This window comes from Tamandua tetradactyla, chromosome 3, assembly GCF_023851605.1.
Source record: "Tamandua tetradactyla isolate mTamTet1 chromosome 3, mTamTet1.pri, whole genome shotgun sequence".
Lineage (NCBI taxonomy): Eukaryota > Metazoa > Chordata > Mammalia > Pilosa > Myrmecophagidae > Tamandua > Tamandua tetradactyla.
This window is the reverse complement of record NC_135329.1, coordinates 209441279-209466531: the sequence shown is the minus strand read 5'-3', so window position 1 is coordinate 209466531 and position 25253 is coordinate 209441279. Positions and strand designations below refer to the sequence as shown.

Sequence of the window (25253 nt, the reverse complement as noted above, 5' to 3'; positions counted from 1 at the left end):
GGCGGCCGGAGCTCCTCCCTCCCTCCTTCCCGGGCCGGCTGAGAGTCTCAGAGAGGCAAGTTTCCCAAGCCGCAGCGGCCGGCGCCCCTCTCTTGCGGGCGGCTTCCTGGTCCAGCTACGAGTCTCGGATCAGAGGGCTAGCCAAGTCGCGGTGGCCCTCCCCCGCGGGTGGCTTTCTGGTCCGGTCGCGAATTCCCCAGGCCACAGCGGCCTGCGACCGACACCCCTCCCCGGCGGGGGGCTTCCTGGTCCGGTAGCGAATTCCCCGGGCCCACTGCAGCCGGTGACCGACACCCCTCCAGGGAGAGGAGGGAATTTCTGACAGTGGCAGGGACTGGGTCCAACCAAACACCAATAGGGAAATTAATAAAGGAGCCACAGGGTCCCCTCAAGCCGCGGCGGCTGACGTCCCCACCACGCGCAGCCCACCGAACAAACTGAGAGAATTGGATCGGAAATCCCCAGGCCACGGAGAATGGTGACCGGGGGGATCCCTTCCAAACACGTGAGACAAACGTGTGCCACGAGCGCCACCTACTGGGCAGGATAAGAAAAACAGAACCCAGAGATTTCACAGAAAAATCTTACAACCTTGTTGGGTCCACACCCAGGGAAATCTGACTAAATGCCTAGACGCCAGCAGTAGAAGATAACGGTCCACGCTCAGAAGATTGAAAATACGGCCCAGTCAAAGGAACAAACCAATAGTTCAAATGAGATACAAGAGCTGAGACAACTAATGCTGAATATACGAACAGAAATGGAAAACCTCTTCAAAAACGAAATCGAGAAATTGAGGGAGGACATGAAGAAGACATGGGCTGAACATAAAGAAGAAATAGAAAAACTGAAAAAACAAATCACAGAACTTATGGAAGTGAAGGACAAAGTAGAAAAGATGGAAAAAACAATGGATACCTACAATGACAGATTCAAAGAGAAAGAAGATAGAATTAGTGATTTGGAGGATGGAACATCTGAATTCCAAAAAGAAACAGAAACTATCGGGAAAAGAATGGAAAAATTTGAACAGGGTATCAGGGAACTCAAGGACAATATGAAGCGCACAAATATACGTGTTGTGGGTGTCCCAGAAGGAGAAGAGAAGGGAAAAGGAGGAGAAAAACTAATGGAAGAAATTATCACTGAAAATTTCCCAACTCTTATGAAAGATCTAAAATTACAGATCCCAGAAGTGCAGCGCACCCCAAAGAGATTAGACCCAAATAGGCGTTCTCCAAGACACTTACTAGTTAGAATGTCAGAGCTCAAAGAGAAAGAGAGGATCTTGAAAGCAGCAAGAGAAAAACAATCCATCACATACAAGGGAAACCCAATAAGACTATCTGTAGATTTCTCAGCAGAAACCATGGAAGCTAGAAGACAGTGGGATAATATATTTAAATTACTAAAAGAGAAAAACTGCCAACCAAGACTCCTATATCCAGCAAAATTGTCCTTCAAAAATGAGGGAGAAATTAAAACATTCTCAGACAAAAAGTCACTGAGAGAATTTGTGACCAAGAGACCAGCTCTGCAAGAAATACTAAAGGGAGCACTAGAGTCAGATACAAAAAGAAGAGAGAGGTATGGAGAAGAGTGTACAAAGAAGGAAAATCAGATATAATGTACATAATACAAAAGGCAAAATGTTAGAGGAAAATATTATCCAAACAGTAATAACACTAAATGTTAATGGACTGAATTCCCCAATCAAAAGACATAGATTGGCAGAATGGATTAAAAAACAGGATCCTTCTATATGCTGTCTACAGGATACACATCTTAGACCCAAAGATAAACATAGGTTGAAAGTGAAAGGTTGGGAAAAGACATGTCATGCAAATAACAACCAGAAAAGAGCAGGAGTGGCTATACTAATATCCAACAAATTAGACTTCAAATGTAAAACAGTTAAAAGAGACAAAGAAGGACACTATCTACTAATAAAAGGAACAATTAAACAAGAAGACATAACAATCATAAATATTTACACACTGAACCAGAATGCCCCAAAATACGTGAGGAATACACTGCAAACACTGAAAAGGGAAATAGACTCATATACCATAATAGTTGGAGACTTCAATTCACCACTCTCATCAATGGACAGAACATCTAGACACAGGATCAATAAAGAAATAGAGAATCTGAATATTACTATAAATGAGCTAGACTTAACAGACATTTATAGGACATTACATCCCACATCAGCAGGATATACCTTTTTCTCAAGTGCTCATGGATCATTCTCAAAGACAGATCATATGCTGGTTACAAAGCAAGTCTTAACAAATTTAAAAAGATTGAAATCCTACACAACACCTTCTCGGATCATAAAGGAATGAAGTTGGAAATCAATAACAGGCAGAGTGCCAGAAAATTCACAAATACGTGGAGGCTCAACAACACACTCTTAAACAACGAGTAGGTCAAAGAAGAAATTGCTAGAGAAATTAGCAAATACCTCGAGGCGAATGAAAATGAAAACACAACATTTCAAAACTTATGGGAAGCAGCAAAGGCAGTGCTAAGAGGGAAATTTATTGCCCTAAATGCCTATATCAGAAAAGAAGAAAAGGCAAAAATGCAGGAATTAACTGTCCACTTGGAAGAACTGGAGAAAGAACAGCAAACTAATCCCAAAGCAAGCAAAACGAAAGAAATAACAAAGATTAGAGCACAAATAAATGAAATTGAAAACATGAAAACAATAGAGAAAATCAATAAGGCCAGAAGTTGGTTCTATGAGAAAATCAATAAGATTGATGGGCCCTTAGCAAGATTGACAAAAAGAAGAAGAGAGAGGATGCAAATAAATAAGATCAGAAATGGAAGAGGAGACATAACTACTGACCTCACAGAAATAAAGGAGGTAATAACAGGATACTATGAACAATTTTACGCTAATAAATACAACAATTTAGATGAAATGGACGGGTTCCTGGAAAGACATGAACAACCAACTTTGACTCAAGAAGAAATAGACGAACTCAACAAACCAATCACAAGTAAAGAGATTGAATTAGTCATTCAAAAGCTTCCTAAAAAGAAAAGTCCAGGACCAGACAGCTTCACATGTGAATTCTATCAAACATTCCAGGAAGAATTAGTACCAACTCTCCTCAAACTCTTCAAAAAAAATCAAAGCGGAGGGAAAACTACCTAATTCATTCTACGAAGCCAACATCACCCTCATACCAAAACCAGGCAAAGATATTACAAGAAAAGAAAACTACAGACCAATCTCTCTAATGAATATAGATGCAAAAATCCTCAATAAAATTCTAGCAAATCGTATCCAACAACACATTAAAAGAATTATGCATCATGACCAAGTAGGATTCATCCCAGGTATGCAAGGATGGTTCAACATAAGAAAATCAATTAATGTAATACACCATATCAACAAATCAAAGCAGAAAAATCACATGATCATCTCAATGGATGCAGAGAAGGCATTTGACAAGATTCAACATCCTTTCCTGTTGAAAACACTTCAAAAGATAGGAATACAAGGGAACTTCCTTAAAATGATAGAGGGAATATATGAAAAACCCACAGCTAATATCATCCTCAATGGGGAAAAATTGAAAACTTTCCCCCTAAGATCAGGAACAAGACAAGGATGTCCACTATCACCACTATTATTCAACATTGTGTTGGAGGTTCTAGCCAGAGCAATTAGACAAGAAAAAGAAATACAAGGCATCAAAATTGGAAAGGAAGAAGTAAAACTATCACTGTTTGCAGACGATATGATACTATACGTCGAAAACCCGGAAAAATCCACAACAAAACTACTAGAGCTAATAAATGAGTACAGCAAAGTAGCAGGTTACAAGATCAACATTCAAAAATCTGTAGCATTTCTATACACTAGCAATGAACAAGCGGAGGGGGAAATCAAGAAACGAATCCCATTTACAATTGCAACTAAAAGAATAAAATACCTAGGAATAAATTTAACTAAAGAGACAAAAAACCTATATAAAGAAAACTACAAAAAACTGCTAAAGAAATCACAGAAGACCTAAATAGATGGAAGGGCATATCGTGCTCATGGATTGGAAGACTAAATATAGTTAAGATGTCAATTCTACCTAAATTGATTTACAGATTCAATGCAATACCAATCAAAATCCCAACAACTTATTTTTCAGAAATAGAAAAAAACCAATAAGCAAATTTATCTGGAAGAGCAGGGTGTCCTGAATTGCTAAAAACATCTTGAGGAAAAAAAACAAAGCTGGAGGTCTTGCACTGCCTGACTTTAAGGCATATTATGAAGCCACAGTGGTCAAAACAGCATGGTATTGGCAGAAAGATAGATATATCAACCAATGGAATCGAATAGAGTGCTCAGATATAGACCCTCTCATCTACAGACATTTGATCTTTGATAAGGCAATCAAGCCAACTCACCTGGGACAGAACAGTCTCTTCAATAAATGGTGCCTATAGAACTGGATATCCATATGCAAAAGAATGAAAGAAGACCCATATCTCACACCCTACACAAAAGTTAACTCAAAATGGATCAAAGATCTAAACATTAGGTCTAAGACCATAAAACAGTTAGAGGAAAATGTAGGGAGATATCTTATGAATCTTACAATTGGAGGCGGTTTTATGGACCTTAAACCTAAAGCAAGAGCACTGAAGAAGGAAATAAATAAATGGGAGCTCCTCAAAATTAAACACTTTTGTGCATCAAAGAACTTCATCAAGAAAGTAGAAAGACAGCCTACACAATGGGAGACAATATTTGGAAATGACATATCAGATAAAGGTCTAGTATCCAGAATTTATAAAGAGATTGTTCAACTCAACAACAAAAAGACAGCCAACCCAATTACAAAATGGGAAAAAGACTTGAACAGACACCTACCAGAAGAGGAAATACAAATGGCCAAAAGGCACATGAAGAGATGCTCAATGTCCCTGGCCATTAGAGAAATGCAAATCAAAACCACAATGAGATATCATCTCACACCCACCATTATCAACAAAACAGAAAATGACAAGTGCTGGAGAGGATGCGGAGAAAGAGGCACACTTATCCACTGTTGGTGGGAATGTCAAATGGTGCAACCACTGTGGAAGGCAGTTTGGCGGTTCCTCAAAAAGCTGAATATAGAATTGCCATACGACCCAGCAATACCATTGCTGGGAATCTACTCAAAGGAATTAAGGGCAAAAACTCAAACGGACATTTGCACACCAATGTTTATAGCAGCGTTATTTACAATTGCAAAGAGATGGAAACAGCTGAAATCTCCATCAACAGAAGAGTGGCTAAACAAACTGTGGTATATACATATGATGGAATATTATGCAGCTTTAAGACAGGATAAACTTATGAAGCAGGTAATAACATGGATGGACCTAGAGAACATTATGCTGAGTGAGTCTAGCCAAAACTAAAAGACAAATACTGTATGGTCGCACTGATATGAACCGACATTCGAGAATAAATTTGGAATATGTCATTGGTAACAGAGTCCAGCAGGAGTTAGAAACAAGGTAAGATAATGGGTAATTGGAGCTGAAGGGATACAGACTGTGCAACAGGACTAGATACAAAAACTCAAAAATGGACAGCACAATAATACCTAATTGTAAAGTAATCATGTTAAAACACTGAATGAAGCTGCATCTGAGCTATAGGTTTTTGTTTTGTTTTGTTTCTGTTTGCTTGTTTTTACTATTATTATTACTTTTATTTTTTTTCTCTATATTAACATTCTATATCTTTTTCGGTTGTGTTGCTAGTTCTTCTAAACCGACGCAAATGTACTAAGAAACGATGATCATGCATCTATGTGATGATGTTAAGAATTACTGAGTGCATATGTAGAACGGTATGATTTCTAAATGTTGTGTTAATTTCTTTTTTTTTCTTTCCGTTAATAAAAAAATAAAAAATAAAAATTAATAAAAATAAATAAAAAAAAGAATTTCTGATTGCATATGTAGAATGGTATGATTTCTAAATGTTGGGTTAATTTCTTTTTTTCCGTTAATTAATAAAAAAATAAAAATCTTCCTAGAAACAGAAGCCCAGGTCCTGATGGCTTCACAAGGGAATTTTAACAAACATTCCAAAAAGAACAAATACCAATTTTGTTCAAACTCTCCAAAAAAAAAAAGTGAGGAAAAGGGACAGTACCACACTCATTTTATGAAGCTAACATCACTCTAATACCAAAACCAGATAAAAATGCTACAAGAAAGAAAAACCACAGACCAATATCCCTAATAAATACAGATGCAAAAAAATCTCAACAAAATACTAGCAAATCAAATCAACAACACATTAGAAGAATTATACAACACAACAAAGTGGGGTTTATACCAGGTATGCAAGGGTATGCCTTGATTTTCAACACAAGAAAATCAAAATAATACAACACATTAACAAACTGTAAGGGAAAAATCATATGGTCATCTCAATTGATGGTGAAAAAGCATTCAACAAAATTCAGCATCTTTTTCTGATGAAAACAATTAAAAGGTAGGAATCAAAGGAAACTTCCTCAATATGGTAAAGGGCATATAGGAAAAATACACCAGCATCATGCTGAAAGCATTCTCCATAAGATAGGTAATGAGAGAAAAATGCCCAGTGTCGCCACAATTACTCAACATTGTACTAGAAGTCCCAGCTAGAGCAATCAGACAAGAAATAGAAATAAAAGGCATCCAAATCAGAAAGAAAGCAGTAAAACTTTCATTATTTGCAGATGACATGATCCTATACTTGGAAAATCAAGAGAAATCTATGACAAAGCTACTTCAGCTAATAAATACAGCAAAGTGCAGGGATACAAGCTTAATGTGCAAAAATCAGTAATGTTTCTATATACATGTAATGACCTAACTGAGAAGACAATTAAGGAAAAAAATTCCCATTCAAAATAGCAACTGAAAGAATCAAGTATTTAGGAATAAATTTAATCAGGGATGTAAAGGACCTAAACACAGAAAACTACAAATCATCGCTTAAAAAAATCGAAGATCTCAATACGTGAAAAGACATGCCATGCTCATGGATAGGAAGGCTAAATGTAGTTAAGATGTCAATTCTACCCAAATTGACCTCAGATTCAGCACAATACCAATCAAAATTCCAACAACTTACTTTGAACACTTAGAAAACTAGTTATCAAATTTATTTAGAAGGGAAAAAGGTCTCAAATAGCCAAAAATAATCCTAAAAAAGAATGAAGTGGGAGGACTAACACTCCCTGATTGTAAAGCTTATTCTAAAGCCACTGTGGTCAAAACAGCATGGTACTAGCACAAAGACAGACATATTGATCAATGGACTCTGACTGAGAGTACAGAAATAGACCACCAGATCTACAGTCAAGTGATGACAAGGGCCCCATATCCTCTGAACTGGGACAGAATAGTCTTTTTAATAAATGGGCCTAGGAGAACTGGATATCAATAGTCAGAAGAATGAAAGAAGACCCCCACATTACACCCTATACAAAAACTAACTCAAAACAGATCAAAAACCTAAATATAAGAGCTGGTTCCATAAAACTACTAAAAGAAAATAAAGGGAAATATCTTCAAGACCTCATAATAGGAGGTAGCTTCTTAAACCCAAACCACAAGCAATGAAAGAAAAAATAAATAAATGGGAATTCCTCTAAATCAAATGTCTCAAAGGACTTTGTCCAAAAGGTGAAGAGGCAGCCAACTCAATGGGAAAAAAATACTTGGAAACCATGTATCAGATAAAGGTTTAATAACCAGTATATATAAATAAATCATACAACTCAACAAAAGAAAAAACAATCCAATTATAAAATGGGCAATAGATATGAATAGACATTTTTCCAAAGAGCAAATACAAATGGCTGGACAGTACATGAAGAGATGTTCATTTTCATTAGCTATAAGGGAAATACAAATCAAGACTACAATGAGCTATCACATCCCGTCTATAAGAATAGCTGCTATTACACAAATGTTGGAGAGGATATGGAGAAATTGGAACACTTAATCACTGCTGGTAGGAATGTATAATGGTGCAGCTGCTATGGAAACCAGTTTGGCAATTCCTCAGAAAACTAAATATTGAGTTGCCCTACAACCTAGCAATACCCACTACTCAGTATATACCCAGAAGAGCTGAAATCAGTGACATGAACAGACATCCATAAACTGATGTTCACAGCAGCACTATTTATAATTGCCAAGAGATGGAAACAATCAAAGTGCTCATCAGCAGACAAGTGGATAAACAACATGTGGTATATACATGCAATGGAATACTATGCAGCAGTAAGAAGAAATGAAGTCCTGAAGTATATGAAAACATGGATTGAGGACATAATGCTGAGTAAAATAAGCCAGACACAAAATGACAGATGATTTCACTGTTATGACTCTGGTAAAGGTAAACTCAGAGACTTATAAAGTAGAATACAGGGGTTCTAGAAATATACAGAAACTAGAGACAGATGTATGGTTATCTAAGGAGGTTAAACTTAAATGTATGGGAATGGATAGAAGTAATGGTAGGTCATTAGTGGGCTTATAAGTAATACTGCCATACTGAAGGTGAATAGGATTGAAAGGAGTTGTATACAGTATCCACTGATTAACACCACAAATATAAATAAATTCTTGCATGAAGTACTTCAAGGTATGAACTCTGTACAAAGAGTCAATAATAGAAGAAATAGAGAGAAACTACTATTACAAACTATGGCCTATAGTTAGCAAGGAAACATTATCAGTACTACTTCAATATCAGGAGTAAATAATTGGGGAGGGTGGGGGAGTTAAGGGGAGGTTTAGATTTGTTGTTTGGTGAGGATGTGTTTATCTGTTACTTTTCTCTTTGGGATAATTAAAATTGCCTAAAATTGAGAGTGCTGATGATTGTACAACTAAGTGAGGATACTGTGAAGCACGGATTATTTATTTTGGACATTTATCCATCAGGTCTAATGAATGGGTGGAGGTGACTGAAGGGTACATTGACTGAGAAGCAGAAAGGTGATTGCGCAGCTATAGAAAGGAAAGAAATTGTGAGGCATGCAATGAACTGAATCAACATCGAGGACACTAGGTTATGCAAAATAAGCCAGAAACAAAAGAATATTGTATGGTCACTTTTAGAACACACTTATAAGAAAACTGGGGCCTAGATTGTAAAGTCTTATAGCAGTCACATTTAGTCCAGAGTTGTAAATGCTATTTCTAGATTCTAGGATGCTGTGTTATATGTGTATAACCTGGTATTTCCCTGGAACTTTGGGTACCTGTGTGACACCTAAGATTCAGAATTGGAGTTCTGCAGTCTGAAAGTCAGCATTGCTACATATAACAACTGTTAAAGAAGCCAGAAAAGAGATCAGGCTTCAATTAGAGATAAGAATGAAGGCAATTTAGTTGGGACTAAGGCAAATCAGAATGGAGGGCAAAGGAAGATACTGTCTGTATTTCTGAGCTTTACCTATTGTATGAGACCAAAGGAAGAAAAGTTTACTTTGTCCCAAACCTAAATTTTCTGTAGCACACAATCTAACTCAACCTGCCCGGATAGCTCATTAAAACTAGCCAAACATATGGAACCCAGAATGGCAAAGAGGGCTTGTAATTCTGTATAGCTTAATGTAATACCTAGATACATCCCAAAGTATGTTGTGTGTGGCCAGATAATTAAAAGGACTGGGAGAGAAGACAGGATTTAACAAATGAGTCTGACCGCTGAATCATTATATTGATATTTCTTTTAGTCTCCAGTATCTTAGAGCAGCAAAAAGGAAATACCTGAAATTGTGGAACTGTAACCCATATCAAATTTGAAATCCATTCTGTAACTATTTGTTAAAATATACTTAAAATTTATTGCTTTTTTTGTATATTTTATATTTCACAATAAAAAATGTTTAAAAAAATAATTAATACATCTGTGTGGTTATAAATGTTTCACAGCAACCAACAAGTAAACAACACAACTAATATGGAGTAAGTACAAATATTCCAAGTCAAACAAAGAATAAAATAAACTATCATGAATGTCTGACAAATTCAATAAGCCATGAAGCAAAACCAAGAGCAGTTACAGCAATACAAATAAACTAAAAAGCTTAAATGGAGGAGGGGAAAATCTCATCTGTCACTGTGATGCAACAATCAATCCCTAAAGAAAACAGATACAATAAAACAAAATCTAAAAGTAACTGAGACAACCCTAACTCAAAATGTCAGGATCTAAATACAAAAAAAATTACCCAGTTTCACCGAATTATTAAATAAATACAAAGAAGGTATCAGTGGCTGAGAGAGTTCAATTAGAGTGAATAGGCTACTCTGGAGGTTACTCTTACGCTAAATATTCTGCTAGCTATTACTACTTATTATGGTTTGCCAAACCCCAACCAAAGCCACACCCACCAACCCTGGAGAACAACTAGGGTTTTATCTGAGATCCTATAAAGGTTCCGTGCACTATGATTACTTTCCAGAAACCTACAACCTCCAGATGGGTTCCTAGGTCAGATAAGTCCTGAAACCCTGAGAGGCCAGCCTCTCCAAAACATTAACTAGTTCCATCCCCCTATCCCATATTATCAACTGCCCTTTCAACCTGAAAAAGTTAGAGCGGGTACAGCCCAAACACCCTTAAAGATTAGGAGAAAGATCAAAGGAGAAGGTGGAATTTTAACAGAGAAGATAAGATTTAACAAATGAGTATAACTGCTGAATTATTATACTGATTTTAGTTTCCAGAGTCTTGGAGCAGCTAGAAGAAAAAACCTAAAATTGTGGAATTATAACCCACGCCAAACTCTGAAATCTGTTCTACAACTGATTGTGGTGGTGTGCTTTGAAATGCATTACTTTTTTGTATATATGTTACATTTTTCACAATTAAAAATAAATACTTAAGAACAACAAGAAAAAAAAAGACACAGATTTTATTTCCAGATGGAATAACAATAATCCAATGAAAAAATATCATTAAAGGTTCCAGTGCTGCTATTAGAGTCATTTTTTATATAGGTAGTTTCTAAGGTGACCATAATTACAAAGTCATGAAAGAAAATGCTACAAACCCATTAAATAATGAGGAGCATTTAGAGCAACAGACACAGAAAAATATCCACAATAAACTGTCAAGAAACAAAAGTAATAAGGTGTAAAACAAAATGATCAGTATGATTTCACAGGTGTCTATAAGTAAGGACAAAGCTATAGATACATGGTAATAAAGATAAACACTTTGCAGAGAGCAGGTGGCTACCTCTGCATGGTGAGGTCACATGGTTTTATGCATCTGCCAAAAGCATCAGAACTTTTACAAATGAGGTGTGGGGGAGGAGGCGGGAGGGATAAAAAAGAAAAAATATACCAAAATTCTAACATTCTTTGCTTGGAGTTGGCTGGATTGTGGTTGGTTTTTAACTGATTCAACCTACTTTTCTGAATGTAAACTAAAACATGTATAAAAACTATAACAAGGGCAGGCCACGGTGGCTCAGCAGGCAAGAATGCTTGCCTGCCATGCCAGAGGACCCAGGTTTGAGTCACGGTGCCTGCCCATGTAAAAAAAAAAAAAAAACAAAACTATAACAAGTAAATAGAAAAATTCATTTGGACTCTTGTTCTTTTTGGCATGTGTCAAATTCTCAGTTATTGTCCAATCACAATACTGTTTTCAGCACTAATTTCAAAATTTATCAGACATTTTTTCAATCAGAAGGAAAAAGATGAAAAAGTCTGACCTGCTCTCATATATCTATTCAAAGAAAAAAGGAAGTTAGACGTGGCCAGGAACCAAGAAAGGTGTGCACTGAGAATCTTACCGTAAAACTGTTGTTAACGTTTTTGGTGCTGGATTCAGCCACACTAGCATCAGTCAGATCCACCTCATCAAAAATGATTGACTGGAGAAAGAAACACAGGAAGGTCAGTAAGGTCACAACTAGAGCACTCCTACAGCCTGGCTCAGTGGTACCCCTTCCCCAGCCAAGCACCCGCAGACACCCACAAGCCTTGAGACTGGAGCACTGAACAGCAAATGAATGCTAACTCCACTGCTCCACCTGTTCTAACCACAGCATGCAGTAAGCTCACAGGCCGGGTGCCAGGACTTACATTCAACCCAGGGAGTTCGCTACTGACTTGCACTACCGGAGCAAAAGCATGATGCTGGCATTTCTGCATTTACTTCTTGTAAATACAAAACACTTGACTATCAATACCATATTGTATTTTGAAACATGAAACATGCCCTTGTTCAGTGCTCTGGGGAGTGGACCCGGGCCTGGCTGAGGATCCGCTGGCAGGCTTCAGAGAAAGGTTCCAGCGCATAGCAATTATTTCAGGGGAAGAGAGTCAAGCCCAAACAGAAGGGATCTGGTAGAAAAGGAAACTAAGGGCGCAGCGCAGAGCAGACCTAGTCCTGGAGAAAGGGCACTGGTCAGGCTCCCACAGAAGGCTAGGAATCAGGCTGCAACCCTCCCTCCCCCGCGTTCCTGCTCTCTCCTCCCCAAGCCCCCCACCACAGACTCCACTGGCCACTCACCTTACTGTTCCCTTTATTCTAAGAGGACTCCACTGGGAACCCTTAGAAGAAATGCTAACAACTAAGATAGGAAAAGATACTGCACATTTTAAGTAATTCCTCACCTCTACCCCCCACCCCCACCCCAAAGAACTAAAATAACTACAAGGGTTTTTTAAAAGGGAGGGATGTAGTCCCAACATTTTCTCACCAAGCTGCTTTGTTCAATTTCAAATTCTAACACAGAATCTCTATAGAGATACATCTCAAAATGTAAATGAATCAGTTCACATTTTTTAATACCAAAATAGCAGTATTATTGCCACAAAAATACCAACATTTAGAATACCAAAGACAAGCTTTGCAAACACACTCATGTTTGAAATGTTTAACATCACATTCATTTAAACTCATTAGTGAGTTGCACCTGATCCTCGTGAAAAAGTTAGCATCGCCTGGTGAGTCTAACTTTAAATGCTACATATAATATGGTACAGAGAAAGAAGGATAATATCTCACAAGTCCAGAAATAAAGAAGTACCCATTTCTGTTCCCACATCAAGAAGACCCGCATACATCAAAAATACTTCTAGTTGGAGAAAAAAAAACTACTATAATGGGACATGAAAAAGAAATAAATACTTTTCACCCATAATACCAAGAGTCATAAACCTGTGATCCATAATATTCCTGAAAGAAAGATATCCAAGTGTAATATGGTTATTTTTGTGACTTTTTTTCCTTTCCGTGTTGGTGACATAATATTTAAAAATAAATATAGAAATAAAATATGCCTGACTGGGATTTTGGGGCTTGCACTTATGAAATTTATTTCTGCAGGGGAGAAGCTAAGCTTCCAGGGAGCCTTTGTTGCTCAGCTGTGGTCTCACTCTCTCTCAATCACTCTTTCTCTCTATGTCTCTCTCTTTCTCTCCCTCGAAGCCCAACTCAGCAAGGAAAATCACTGACCTCCCCACTACATGGTGAAAGCCATTCAGGGGTGAAAATCTCCCTGCCACCATGGGGCATGATTCCCAGGGATGAGTCTGGTCCTGGTACCATGGAATTGATAATACCTTCCTGACCAAAAAAAAGGGAGAAAAGTGTAATAAAATGAGGCATCAGTGGCCAAGAGAGATCAAAAGGAGTCGAGAGGCTGTTCTGGAGGCTGCTCACAGACAAGCTTCAGTTACACTGTGCTACTTGCCATGGTTTGCTAAACCCCAATCAACATCACACTGTTGTCTCTTAAAAACACCTAAAGCTCAAACTGAGACTCTATAAATGTTTCAGGCCCTAGGTTTGCCTTCCTGCAACATATAATTCCCAGAGGGTTCCTAGGTCAGATAAATTCTGAAACCCAGAGGGACCAGCCTCTCCAGGATTATCAATTACATTCCCCCGTCCTTCAGTGTGGACACCCCTTCTCAACATGAAAAAGTCAGAACAGGTATTGCCCAAAGACCTCTATAGACTGGTAGAAGGATTAAAGGTGAAGGAGGAGACATAACAGAGAAAATGGGATTCAACAAACAAGTGTGGCTGCTGGATCACTATATTAATATTCCTTCTAGCCTCCAGTGTTTTGGAGCAGCCAGAAGGAAAAATGTGAGATGATGGAATGGTAAACCATGACAAAATCTGGGATCTATTCTGTAACTACTTGTTGAAGTGTGCTTTAAAAATCACTGCTTTTTTTATTCTTTGCTTTGTATATATATTATACAACTTTTTAAAAGTTTAAAAAAAAAGAAAGAAAGAAAGAAAATATCCCTGAGACAAAGGTATCAATGGCTAAAGGATTTCAAAATAGAGTCGAATGGCTATTCTGGAGGTTACTCTTATGCAAACTTCAACTAGATATTGCTAATTGCCACTGTTTGCCTAACCCAACCAGTATCATTCCTATTAACCCTAAAGAACACCTACAGCTTTACTTTAGCTTCCGCAAAAGTTTTACGCACTAAGTTTCCAGAAACCTACAACCTCCAATGCCAGAGGGGCCAGTCTCACCAGAACATCAGTTAGTTCCATCTTCCCTATCCTATATTATTGACAGCCATTTCCAACATGAAAAAGTTAGAATGGGCATAGCCCAAATACCACTAAAGATTGGGAGAAGGATCAAAGGAGAAAGAGGAGTTATAACAGAGAAGATAGGACTTAACAAATGAGTATGACTGCTGAATCATTACACTGCTATTTCTTTTAGTCTCCAGTGTATTGGAGCAACTAGAAGGAAATACATGAAATTGTGGAACTGTAATTCATACCAAAATTTGAAATCAGTTCTATGACTGTTCATTAAAATGCACTTTGAAATATGTTGTATTTCACAATAAAAAAATGTTTTTAAAAAAATGCCTGAGACAAGTTAATTGTAACCCCTAGAGTATTACAAAGTCAGGCGGCAATAACAGTTCTAAGAACTGTAACTGTTCCCCAGGCAGGCAGCCCCAGGTGCTGTCTCCTCTCTGTCCCCCTCCACTGCACCTCACCTTAGCAGTTTTTGCATAGTACAGTGTTCGTCCCCGAAGCTTAAAGTATCTCCTTTTTGATCGTTGGAATGAATTGTTCTGTTTTGTCAGCATCCCCTCTTTGATGATGGTCTGAAAGAACAGAAACATATTCATTAATGTGGTTTTTAAGGTGCTTGAGCTCCCCAGGCTGAAAATGCACACTGACAGGTCCAACGCACACTCATGTCTCCAACAGGGTGGCCCCACAGAGGCAGGTCCTCTCTCTCACTCAACAGGCCTTGACCTTCATGCAGGCCCAGCTGTAGTGGGGCGGGGAGGAGAACAGCTGCTCCAGGGGCGAAGGTGGGCTGTGTGGGGGAGGGTCCAAACCCCTGGCTATGCCTGGGGCTGCTTAGCACTGGGGGGGGCGGGGGGGAGCAGGCTGGCACCAAATCTCCCCAGGCCACAGGGAGCGACAGCTGTGAGCCCAGCTGGGACCAAGGACCAGTACATCCTCCAACTCGGCATTTGGTATTTTTCAGCTATTCTTGGCCCTGTCTCTGTGTTCTCTGGCCTCCTGCCATTTCTCAGGATCCTGTTGCCAAAACTATCTGCATACAGGGCTCCAGGGTTCAGCACTGCTCCTGCATGCACAATTACTCACCCTCACCCCCATTCACAGGCGTGCACACATCTGCGTGTGCCCTGAGAGAGGCACCACAGCCAAATTCACTAGCACTCCTTTCACCATAAATCTGATTAGTCCACCGTGAAACAGGGATCCTCTTAAGGGAATCAAGAAGTGGAGAGCAGTGCCCTCCCCATGACTCTGCCAAGGAGGAAGAGGACACAGCACCTCCTGGGGCTGTTTTCCCTAAAAAGACCAGCAAGCCCTGAAGACTGTTCAGACACTGGAACTGCTTGACCATCAGACATTTTGAACCATTTGGAATCAGTAATATACCCAGAATTAATAAACAGCATCCATGCCAACAAGAACCTGGCTCTCATCTTTTGCATACTTTCTTTTCACCCATCTATCCACCTATTAGGAAATGTCCATTTTATAAAGAATCTCATCATGGAGATGGAAGGAGAAATACAAAAATCCTGTTCAAGGACAAGAATGTTGGTTCACAGAAACTTTTACTTAATTAGCTAATCCCACAGAATTTTCCACTTGAAGTAAATTTTTTTAAAAGTATCTGTATGATACGTATGAAAAAGTCATCTGTATGACACATGGGGTGGGTCCTCCCTGTACAAGCTATATATCCCCACTTCCAAGGTGCTCCAAATTCACTGCCTGGGTGCCAATTACACTGGGATTCGTGGCTTTTAGTGATGGCCTAATACTACAATCAGCAACCCTCTACAACACCTAAAGGACCAAATGAGGAGGTAAAGGGAGACTAAAAGAATCTACTTACTCATTCTGTGGCTGAGACCTGAACCTCTTGCTTCTGAAAAGGTCACTCACCCAGTCTCCCAGTAATTAAAGAGCACCAGGCAAAAAGAAGAGAAATCCACAACTTTATCCAATGATCAAGGACAGAAACCCACATCTTCACCAGAATACTACAGAACCTATGTCTCGAAGAAGTGAAAGGCTCTGACTTCTCAGGTGCAGGGACATGTGCCCCAACAGAAGGAGGTTGGTCCACGGTGGACCAAAAGCCCCCAAACTCTGGTCTAGTAGCTACAGATATAAGCCAGTCTGCAATACCGAAGGACTTCAGAGTTTCTCCCCTACGGTTCTTTTTATAACCAGTACACGGGGATAACATCAATTTCAATGTGCCCAAAGACACAAAGCTAATACATACTAATCCGTGGAAGCCTGGAATTCACGCCAGGAGACCCTTCCTTGATTTCAACCACCTGCTCTTTAGAGATACTTCACAAGCCCAACACGTCTTCCTTACCTCTGCAGGGTTCACTCACCTCTGCAGGGGAAGTAATCGCTTCCATCTCTTCTCTAAATGTAAAGTATTTAATTAAAAACAAAATAAAAGAAAGAAAGAAAAGAAAAAGACCCAACAAGCCAAAATCCTGAAAAGTTGTTATCTTTAAAAGATAAACGTCTGACTGTGTATCCCACTACACATCTCACTCATAAAAGAAAAACAAAATTAAAACCCAACCCACTTTACACAGATGCACACACACACACACACACAGAGACAAATCTTTCAAAAAGCGGATGAAAGCCTGAGATCTTGGGCTACCCAAGGAGAGCTGCTGTTCTATTTATAGCACTAAAGAGCACAGAAAAAAGACTGGTGGGTTTCAGCGGAAAAGACCAGGGAAAAGATAAAGACCTACTTCTTTGAAGCTTTCTCGGAAACTGCATTTCTTCTAGTGATTCACTGCTTGTAAATACTACAGATATGTTGCAGAATATTTTTAAGCACAATCAAAAGTGGTCAAGAAAACAACACCCCTAAATAATGTACTATCTCAATTGGCAGCCTGTGAAATGCACCCACAAGAATTACTGCTCAAACTGGCAAGGCTGTTCCTTACTTCAGAGATGGAAAACTGAAGCTGAAGCCCAGACCCCAGAACAGCTTGTTCAGGTCAGGTTCTTTGCACAAGCAAAAGGGCAAACTCTGTTGTTCTCACATGTAAGGGCAAAAAGGGACAAATGTGCAACACACAGCCACTGAGGAAAAGCTCAGACAACAGTCAGGTAAATAATTGCCAGTGGAAAAGTGAACACTGTGCTCACCTCCAAACACAGATATGAAACAAACTCCTAAAGCTGGACTAAATGTGATGAAATATGACAGAGTATTAACATTCAACACAATCCAGAAAGACAATACCCAAGCCCTAGCCACAGCTGTAGTTGCCACCAAGCTACATTTTAAGCAGACAGATGTCCAGCCACAGGCCAAACCAGCAAGGGGATCCACTGCAAAAGAAAGCACAGACTCCAGTCATTGCTGCTTAAGAACAAAGACACTGAACAAGACTCTATGGAGAGGGTCCAACCATCAAGCAAAGACAGATTCCACCAGTCCAGGAGCTCTGGTCAAATACCACCCACAGCATCTTCTGTCTGACAGGGGCCAGCACAGGCAGTCTGAATTGAGCGTTCCTCTCTCAGATGAGCGGGGACATCTTTCCCTCCCTACTCCCACCCCTGCTCCCAGGGCAGTATCCAAGGTCCCAGCCAATCGACTGGGCTCTGAGGGTTACACGGACAGGTCTGTACAGAAGGGCTCCAGCAGAAAAATACACGCTCGGGACAAAAGAGGTGCTAGGACACAGGTGAATGAGTGAAGCCCCCACGGTGAGAAAGGTTTCAGAAAGCAGGTCATAGAAGACTAGCAGGTGTCTGAGCAGGAGGTAGAGGAGAGGCTGGGTACAGGCAGAAGCCAGAAACTGCTTCTCCTCCAAGAACCCAAGATGGAGGTAGAGGAGGCAGGCTCAGGTGGCAGCAACCTGGCTGCCTGGCAATGGCAATGGGAGCAGTGATTTTGGCCACCATGTAGAGGAAAGGTGAGAAGGGGGTGAAACTTGGACACAAACAGAACACCCCGGAAACTCTTGTAAGAAAACGAGGCAGGGCGGGCCGCGGTGGCTCAGCGGGCAAGAGTGCTTGCCTGCCATGCTGGAGGACGCCGGTTCGATTCCCGGCCCCAGCCCATGTAAAAAACAAACAAACAAACAAAATATAATAAAATAAGAAAATGTTTCCCTTTCTTCCTCCCTTCCTTCCTTCCATCCTTCCTTCCTTCTCTGTCTTTCTTTCCTTCCTTTCCTCCCTCTCTCTTTAAAAAAAAAAAAAAAAAAAAAAAAAAGAAAACGAGGCAGCAACGATGAGCATCTGAGGGGAAGGACAGAAAAGACAGGAACTCAGGATGACTCCCAGTGTCTAGCTCAAGGGGGGGAAGGTGTGAGCTGTGTTTTGGAGATGCTGGGCCTGAGTGCCTGGGGATGTCCCGGGGGGTGTGGGGGGAGCCCACTGCCAGATATGTGGGGCTGCAGCCTAAGAGAAAGACCCTTATGAAGAGGATGGGGGATAAGTAGGAGCCCCAGACACGAGAGCCTGGGAAACCAACCTCCAGGGTCAGAAAGGAGGAGGAGAGCTTAAAAGGGGGCATGAGAAGGCATGGCAGAAAATGAGGCAAGAAGACCAGGTCAATGCAGTAAACACACAGCAAGGGCAGGAATGTGGGCTGGAAAGGGAGGATGTGGCGACAGGAAGTCACTGACAACCTGGCCAGAGCAGACACGATGGAACAGTCACGGGGATGTCAGATCAAAGGCACTGCAGTGGGAGGAGGCAAAGATAACAGGCTGCTGTGTTAACTTGTGTATTTCTTAATCTTATGCAAACATGCAATCATAGTGGGCATACCATACTTTAACAGACTACTTTTTCTATTATATTATATTGTCAATGTAAATCCATATTAGTAAATACACTTTGTACTGCCATTTTTGTTGGCTGCAGAGTACCCCACCTTCCCAGTGCACCACCCATCAACCAGCTGGTTCCTGCTGCATGAACACTGGAGCTGCTATCATTGATGCTTTCACAAACATACCTAAAACTAAATCATTTCAACTATTCCTTAGGGTAAACTACTAAAAGTAAAATTTGGGGATCAAAGATAGCCCAGAAACAGACCCTCACAGATACAAAAACTCGGTGTGATGAGGTGATACTGCAGATAAGGGAGAAGGACCATCTGGCAAATGGTGCTAAGACAAGGAATTATCTAGATGGAAAAAACAACACAAGTTCCCAACCTCATACACCAAAAATCAGTTCTAGGCGGATTACAGATTTAGTGCAAAAGGCAAATTTTTAAACTTTCAGGAGACAGTATTAAGGGATTTCATGATGACTTTGAGGTGGATAAGATTTCTTAAATACAATTAAAAATACTGTACATAAAATATAAAACAGCTAAACTCAACTGTATCACAATTGTGGATTTCTGTTCATCAAAGCATCTTAAAAAGAAGTGAAAGGGCAAGCCACATCTGGAGAAGGTAGCAACAATACTATGACAGCCCGAATTAACATTCAGAATAGTTCTTCATGAACTCTTATAAAACAATACAAAAGAAAAAGAAGCAACCAAAAGAAACACTGGCAAAACGCAGGAACAGGCATTTACCAAAAGAGTACAATGACGAGGCTTAACCTCAGGCAGTAGATAGGAAGAGAACACACAGGGCAAAGTTCTCTGCCTGGAGGGCAGGTTCACAGGGAACACTTTATTACTCTGCTTCATAACTTACATGCATATTATATGTATTACTTTGTATGTAAAATAATAAAGGAAAAATTAAGTTAATCAATAAAAGGATAGAAATAAACTCCCAAGTAGAGTTCTACAGATGCAATTAGCGCCTTATGCAGATAAATGTGAGAATTACCACATTTACTTGGTTTAAAAAAGAAAGAGACAAACAACAACAAAAAGAAAAAACAGCTGCAAAGGAAGCAACTAGTGCAGTAAACATCCAATAGGGCAGAGGGTGAGAAGGCAGTGACCCAGTCCCCTAAACCCCACTCCCTGGCACCCAAGCTGAAAAACATAGGAAGAAGGAGGAATAGAATAAAATAAACACAGAAAGGAGCAAAAGTCAGCTAAATGGTAACTCTGACATTCTATTTATCCTTAAACCTTGTTAATCCTTCAACAAAAAAGTTACACAAGTCTGGCTGTGTCAGCAACATCATCCAAATTCACAGAATCCAAAAGAAGTAGGGAAATTGGCATAACAACCTCATATACATGAAGACTATTAAAATGCTTCAGTAGAAAAAGGCTAGTTGAAATTTGCTTATCACTTTAAATTTTTTATAAGCATTTTTATATCTATTTGTCTTTAAGTCTTAAAACAAACACATGTGGTCTATGAGATAGGCATTAATATTCCAAGTGATAGATAAGAAAACTGGTCAACAGAGTGATGACTGAGTGAACTGTTCAAGGTTCAACAGCTAAAGGCAGACCACACGACAAGGAGGATATGGTTTATACTTCAAAACTTCAACTTCTGTGTGAGACCAAAGGAAGAGATATTTATTTGGTGCATAATTTATATTTTTGGTAGCACAATATCTAATTAAAACTTGTATAGTCAGTTTATTTGAACACCTATTGAATCTTGAATAGGGAGTGAGACTTGGTTGATTTGTACAGGTCAGTGTGACACCCCGATACATCCCAGAGTAATCTGGGCAGGGAAAAATAAGTATTGGGCAAGGAATAAAAAAGTATTTGTAAAGCCCCCTGGAAGGACTGGGGAGAAAGGAAGAAATATTAAACTTCCCCATCTGGGGAATTCCTGATATTCTCACAACCATTTGGAACAGCCAATTTAGTAGGCTGAGCCCTCGATCTTGGGGTTCGCCCCTATGAAATTTATTCATGCAAAGGAGAAGCTAAGCCTACTTACAATATGCCTAAGAGTCATCCCAGAGAACTTATGTTACTCAGATGTGGCCTCTGTCTCAGCTAATTGGGCTTAGAATTCACTGCCCAACACCCCTTCGTGGAACATGACTTCTAGGGGAGATTTACACCCCTGGATGAGCCAGGACCCACCATCATGAGATTGAGAAAGGCTTCTTGACCAAAAGAGGGAAGAGAGAAATGAGACAAAATTAAGTTTCAGTGGCTGAGAGATTTCAGAGTCGAGAGGTTATCTTGGAGCTTATTCTCATGCATTATATAGATATTCCTTTTTAGTTTATGGTGCATTCGAGTAGCTAGAAGGAAGTACCTGAAAATGTTGAACTGTATTCCAGTAGCCTTGATTCTTGAAGATGACTGTATAACTATATAGTTTTTACAATGTGACCATGTAATTGTAATAAACTTGTAGGTGATACTCCCTTTATTCAGACTATGGACAAATAATTAAAAAACTAAGGAAAAATAAATAAATAATGGGGAGTGGATAAGGGGTAAAAATATTGGGTAGATGGCAATATTAGTGGTCAATAAAGGGGGGGTAAGGGGTATAGGGTGTAAGGGTTTTCTTTTTCCTTTTTATTTATTTTTCTGTAGTGATGCAAATGTTCTAAAAATGATCATGATGATGAATACACAACTATGTGATATATCGTGAGCCACTGATTGATACTTTGGATGAACTGTATGGTGAGTAAAGATATTCCAATAAAAATATTTTTTATTTTTAAAAAAGAATTATCAGGCTTCTTACTCCTATCTCAAAGCTTCTATAGAATACTTTGTAATTCATAAACAGGAATCAATCAGAAAACAATTTGTTCACAAAACATAAGGCACAGATAACATAACAAAAGAACTGTAGGTTACTTTAAATGGTAACTGAGTACCTACCACATCTACTATGTACATATGAGCCATTTTCATGTTTTAATCTTCACACCAACTCTGGAAGAAAGGAATAATATTCCCATATATCTGACTATTAGAAAATGGGGGTCAGAAAAATAACTCACTCAAAGCTACAAGGCTAGTAAATGGAAGACTTGGTATGAGTATCAAACCTCATACCAAGAGGGCCAAGCCAAAAATATTTGTTGTCAAAATGAAACTTCAGCATAGAAGTCTATTGATAATTCTGATTTAAATCAGTTAGAAACAGAAATCCCTTTATCTATTCGAAACACTACTCAAAAACTCATCTGGTAGTGACTAAATGCGCAAATTTAAAAATGTTTCTGCATGAGGAAGAACAAAGGAATGTCAATAATGCGGGGTGGTGAAAATAGATGGTAATTAATATTTAAAACTTTAACATATGTGTGAGACAAGCAAAAAATGTTTATTTGGAGCAAAATTTATATTTTGACTAGTGCATTTCCTAATATTACTTATGTGGACAGCTTAATCAAACACCATAGTATTTGGAACCTTGCGTAGGGCATGAGATTTTGTAGGTTTGTCCAGAGTGATGCCCACATAAATCCCAGAGTGATTCGAACAGTGAGGAGGGAAGTATTTGCAGAGTCCCCTAGGGGGAATAGTGAAAAAGGGGGAAAATTCAGCTTCCGCAAGTGGAGAATTCTTGATACTCACACAGGCAGTGGGGACAGCCAAAGCAATAAGCCGAGTCTCCAATCTTGGGGTTTGTTCATATGAAACTTAATCCCGCAAAGGATAGGCTAAGCCTACTTAAAATTAGGCCTAATACTCACCCCCAAGAGAACCTCTTCTGTTGCTCAGATGTGGTCTCTCTCTCTCAGCCAACACAACATGCAAACTCACCACCCTCCCCCTGTCTACATGGGACATGACTCCCAGGGGTGTGGACCTTCATAGCAATATGGGACAGAAATCCTAGAATGTTCTAGTTTGCCAGCTGCCGGAATGCAATATACCAGAAATGGAATGACTTTTAAAAAGGGGTATTTAATAAGTTGCTAGTTTACAGTTCTAAGGACGATTAAAATGTCCCAATTCAAAACATTTAAAATGTCCCAATTAAAACAAGTCTATAGAAATGTCCAATCTAAGGCATCAAGGGAAAGATACCTTGGTTCAAGAAGGCTGATGAAGTTCACGGTTTCTCTCTCAAGTGGAAAGGCACATGGCCAACACAGTCAGAGTTTCTCTCTCATCTGGAAAGGCACATGGTGAACATGGTCAGGGTTCCTCTCTCATTTGGAAGGGGACACGGCGAACATAGCACCATCTGCTAGCTTCTTCTCCTGGCTTCCTGTTTCATGAAGCTCCCTGGGAGGCATTTTCCTTCGTCATCTCCAAAGGTCGCTGGCTGGTGGACTCTGTTTCTCGTGACTATGTCGTCCTGCTCTGCTCTCTCTGAATCTCTCTCATTCCCCAAAATGTTTCCTCTTTTATAGGACTTCAGAAATTAATCAAGACCCACCCAAATGGATGGAGACACACCTCCAGCTAATCCAGTTTAACAACCACTCTTGATTAATCCAGTTTAATAACCGCTCCAGGAAGATGATCTAATTACAGTTTCAAACATACAATGCTGAATAGGGATTAGAAGAAGCAGCTGCCTTTACAAAATGAGATTAAGATTAAAACATGGCTTTTCTAGGGTACATATATCATTTCAAACCAGCACATAGAATGAGCTGGGACTCAGCATCAAGGGATTGAGAAAACCTTCTCGAGCAAAAGGAGGAAGTGAGAAATGAGACAAAATAAAGTGTCAATGGCTGAAAGATTCCAAATAGAGTTGAGAAGTTATCCTGGAGGTTATTCTTTTGCATTAAATAGATGTCATGTTTTTAGTTAAGGTATAATGGAGAGGCTGGAGGGAACTGCCTGAAAATGTAGAACTGTGTTCCGGAAGCCATGTTTCTTGAAGATGATTGTATAATGATACAGCTTTCACAATGTGACTGTGTGATTGTGAAAATCTTGTGTCTGATGCTTCTTTTATCTACCTTTTGGACAGATGAGTAAAACATATGGATTAAAAATAAATAAATAATAGGAGGAACAAATGTTAAAATAAATTTAGTAGATTGAAATACTACTGATCAATGAAAGGGAGGGGTAAGGGTGTGGTATGTATGAATTTCTTTTCAGTTTTCTTTTTATTTCTTTTTCTGAATTGATGCAATGTTCTAAGAAATTATCATGATGATGAATATACAACTATGTGATGGAAAAAAAGAGGATGTTCATATTGTACATTGATTGGTCTTATTAATAAAAATCAAAAAAAAAAAAAAAGAAAAGGCCCACTAATGCCCCTGGATAACTCCGCAGAGCCAGGCCCTATAGCCAGTGCAGCCCATCAGCAGGAAGGCAGCCCACACATGATTCCAAAGACCCCCAAACCGCTAACTCATGGGGAAAGGGCAGTCATTTCTTTCTTACCACCCATGACAACTCAATTTCCCCTTTGCCACAATTCACTGCCACAAGACTAAAAGTGATTATGTCCCCAAACCCCTATGTCACTAAAGGTTTCCCTAAGACTAGAAGAAATAACTCATTCTTGTCCCTGCTAATCACAAGGAAGGACCAAATCAGAAGGAAGTCCAAAAGTGGCCCCAAAATGCAATGTCCAAATCCTCAGACCATCTACCCTTCATGTTGACTTCAAACCACTTTCATGAAATTCAGGAGTACTTCTATTTCAGAGGAATGATCAGGACTGGTAACAGCCTATCCCAAACTGATTCCCTCCCCTCTTTGTTAACAGAAACTTGATTGTGAGTGGGGTGGCACTGAACCCATCCTGGTTGATTAGCACAGTCCCAACTCCCACCTCCTCCATCCTGGCCACGTGTTTCAGTACTGATC

At 39.5% G+C, this 25253-nt stretch overlaps 1 protein-coding gene across 4 annotated transcripts in view; it reads right to left on the bottom strand.

The window, feature by feature from the left end:
- Positions 1 to 25253, bottom strand: part of DGKD (diacylglycerol kinase delta) — a 173032-nt gene that overhangs the window by 122857 nt on the left and 24922 nt on the right. For 2 of the 4 annotated variants that reach the window (XM_077155451.1, XM_077155452.1), the window contains exons 2-4: positions 15037 to 15147; positions 13508 to 13618; positions 11838 to 11918 (exon numbers count right to left, since the gene is read on the bottom strand). In XM_077155451.1, the coding sequence (XP_077011566.1) occupies positions 11838 to 11918; positions 13508 to 13618; positions 15037 to 15147 (303 nt within the window). The remainder of the gene's footprint in view (positions 1 to 11837; positions 11919 to 13507; positions 13619 to 15036; positions 15148 to 25253) is intronic. The other 2 variants (XM_077155453.1, XM_077155454.1) reach the window with 1 other exon arrangement.